Source organism: Alligator sinensis, unplaced genomic scaffold, assembly GCF_000455745.1.
Source record: "Alligator sinensis unplaced genomic scaffold, ASM45574v1 scaffold140_1, whole genome shotgun sequence".
Taxonomy (NCBI): Eukaryota; Metazoa; Chordata; order Crocodylia; family Alligatoridae; genus Alligator; species Alligator sinensis.
In genome coordinates, this window is record NW_005841836.1 from 3,629,942 (window position 1) to 3,633,393 (window position 3,452).

At 50.0% G+C, this 3,452-nt stretch overlaps 1 protein-coding gene across 3 annotated transcripts in view; it reads left to right on the forward strand.

Moving 5' to 3' along the window:
• The first annotated feature begins 293 nt into the window (after positions 1-293).
• GZF1 (GDNF inducible zinc finger protein 1) overlaps positions 294-3,452 on the forward strand; it is a 16,844-nt gene continuing 13,685 nt past the window's right edge. The window contains exon 1 of one of the 3 annotated variants that reach the window (XM_025202051.1): positions 294-647. Coding sequence is in view for 2 of the 3 variants with exons in the window: in XM_006015428.3 (XP_006015490.1) it covers positions 592-606 (15 nt within the window). In the remaining variant the exon portion in view is untranslated. The remainder of the gene's footprint in view (positions 648-3,452) is intronic. The other 2 variants (XM_006015428.3, XM_025202058.1) reach the window with 2 other exon arrangements.

Genomic DNA, 3,452 nt, shown 5'->3' on the forward strand with positions numbered 1-3,452 from the left:
TATTTTGTAGTACAAATACGATAATTACGGTACACCGGGCAACGCTGGGCCTCTGAGGCACTCATCCTCCAAGGGGCAGCCCTGCTCCGCCCTCACTTGAGGTTGCTGTCACTGCAGCGCCGCTACGTCACAGGACGCAAGGCAGGGTCACCGGACTCCTCCCCCTAGCGCGCATGCGCAGCAGGTCTGTAGGCAACTCTCGTGATATTTCACTCCCCACATACCGCTTTGTGGTACTCACCGCCTGGCGGCGCGGTTGCGTTTCTCGCCTTGTCTATTGGGCGCGGAGTAAAGCCCGCCCCTCTTCCGCATCTGCTTTCCCTCAGCTGGGGAAGCGTTGCGCAACAACGGACCAGCGGGGCGGGGAAACCCGCTGCCTGCTAGCGGGAAGAAATTGCTTCCGCCCGGCTGCCAGGCTGTGTGCGTCACATCCGTGGGCTGCGTGGCCGCCGTTGTGCGTCGGCTGCGGCGACGTAGGGGCCCGCGAGCCCTCCCTCGACGGAACTGGCGGGAGGGGTTGTGCTCGCGAGCGCCCAGCGCTTCCGGCCGCCGCGCGGAGCCTGTGCGCAACGGCCCGGCCCCCGCGGGCGGATGCGGTGCTGCCTGGTGAGCGCGGGGAGCGGCGTGCGGCTGGGGGAGGAAATACAGTAGAACCCGGGCGCCACCTGAGCGGGGAGGGGCTGGGTGCCGCGGTAGCGCGGGATACCGTATTTACTCGAGTATATGACGAGTTTAGCATTTGTGGAAGCCCCTTGTTTTAGGTATGGGGGGCGGGGGGCGTGCCCCATGCCCTCAGCCAGAGCAGGGCCCAGCAGGCACAGGAAGGGATGGGGGAGGCAGGCAGCAGGGCATGCGAGCATCTCCGGGCCACTTTGGGATATGCAGGGGCCAGTGGCACAAGGCAGGGGTCAGGCTATGGGAGTGCTGTGCCCCACCCTGCCCCCACTGCTGCTTCCCCTGGGGGGGGGTGAATTTAAGATGACCACCCAAATTTAGACTCTAGCCATAGAAACTAACAAGGAATTTAAGACAGCCCTCAACCAAAATTAGACTCAGAAAAACAACAAATGTATACATTTTCCACATCCAGAATCTGATTATTGGGAGGTGGTCTTCAGTTCTGCATTGTGTCACATTTGGGTGCCCGCAGTATTTGCTGCTGTGGCACTGAGTGGTTTGGGGTTAGACCTGTCGCGAACGGTTCAGCACCTCCTGCCAGTCAGCAACACCTCTGGGGTGGTGCCCCTCAGCCTGGGACGTGACACAGGTACCAGGTAATGCTGTGATGTGGGAGGTGTCAGCTGTCACTGGCTTGGACCCCAATCTACAAGCAGTTCCACATCTCTCAAAGACTGCCGAGCAGTTTATAGGGCATCTGTATACATGTGGAGAGGCTGCTCCACGCACTGTAATTACAGCGCATTGGAGCAGACTCAGTGAATCGAGTCTGCTGGAGCATGGTAGTTACCACGCTCTTGCAGCCTCCCGTGTCATGTTTATCAGCATCCCTGCGCTGAAAAATGGCGGCGGGGGCACTTTAAAGTTCATTTGACAAGCTTTAGTTAAATACCTACCTGTATTTTTCAGCATGTGACATGCTTTGGGCACTTTAATTAGAGCAGCTCTCAGAGCCTCTCTGATTAAAGCCCCCCAACCAGCACATGTAGAACTGCCCATAGAGTCTGCTGGGATCCGTGACCTTCTCTATGGAAGAAAAATATATATGAAGGTGTCTGTTGGTACTAGATCTGTGCTCGAAGCATAGGACGCTGCTAGCATGCTTAAGTTTTCCAGTGGAGATAAAATCCTCTTGTTGCAGTATGTACCCTGTTTTACAGGCCGCATTATTATTTTTCTTTTAACGTATTTCAAAACAGTGGAAGAGTAGCATTACAAAAATTAAGGTGCAACGCACGCTCAGAGTTGTTCTTAGAGCTACGATCCTTCTGCTAGGAAGGGTCAAGCACAAATGTTTGGCAATTCTGCTGTAACAGACTGATGCATTATGAGATGCATGAAGTGGGTGTCTTGTGACTGGCTCCTGAAACTAATAGGGAGCATGTTGTTTAGAGTTACAGAGTTCTCTAGCTCTAGTGGAAAAATGTGGTGGGTTTGTTGCAGAAGATCTTGCATGTGAGTATAATTAATTGTTTGAACTATTTCAGTTTGTTCAAATAATTAGCCATTTATTTTCTTAAATAATACAGTATTTACATACTGTAAAATGTGGTTGAAGGTTTGCATTTCTACAGAGCAGGTTAACGCCTAAACCGTGCCAATAGTAACAAAAAGCACTTTTTTCCAGTGGCTCTTTGCTTAGTTTGCCCCCAAAACATGAAGTCTGAAATGAGCAGAAAGAGATGTGTGAAATAAATGCACAGAAATGGAAATCATGTTTAGCCACCCAAATTCCATCCTTCGTGCTTGGAGAAGGGGGCAACCTGGAGAAAAGGAGCCCAGTCATTTAATCCTTGCTCATAAACTGTTCCTGATGAAAGCAGGAATTCTGGGCATGCAGGAAATGCTGCCTTGGTCTCTTGGTTTGTAATGGTAGATGTTGCTTTGAGATACTCAAATGCTTTGACATTAGCACAAGGAAGAGAAAAATAGAGCGTTCAGGCTCTCGCCGACTCTCGTCTTAAAAGTGTTTGCAAAACCTTAATGGAGTCCTTTGGATGTCATTTATAATGGAATGATGATTTTTTTTAAACTTCTTGTAATGTGGAGGTTATGGATCTAGAAGTTCAAAAACTAGAAGATGGGAAAGCTTTGTTCTGGGGGTAACAAGTACATAGTGTAAAGGTAGTGCAGGAGGTATCAGTTAGAGATTCTCTTCCTGGTGTAGTATGAGAGCTTAAGCAAGTCCCTCTGCCTGTCTCTGCCCATTGCCACTCCCCATCTTTTGGTCGTCTTGTTTACACATGCTGTAAGTTCTTCAGGGCAGGAACTCTCTTCCTCTAAACTTTGGCATGTTGCACAGTACAAGATGGCCCTTGAGGCATTATTATAGTTACTAATAGTTAAGCAGACTATTCTTGTTCATCTTTTATCTTTTAGTCTACAGAAGTATTGTACTGAGTCGTACCAAGTCCATCTGGCCCAGTAGCCTGACTGACAGGAACAAGGAGTAGATGCTACTTGCAGCATAAGAATTGGAGCTTTTAAAAATATTCTTTTAGAAGTGTTGTTGCTGGAAAATCACAGTTTTGACAAAATACAATCTTTCTCCAGAAGCGTCTGCTGTCTGGAGAGAGATGGTTAGCTGTGCAAAAAATAGGGCAGAGTGATACCTTAGACCAGGGACTTTTAACCTTTTTTAATAAGTGTACGCCCGGCAGCTGGACACCAGGATGGGGGGCAGGCACGCAGCTGGACACAGAGCGGCAGCAGCACGGGGTGGTGGGTGGCAATGACGGCAACATCTGTCACATGCAAGCTTTCCCCAAGCACCC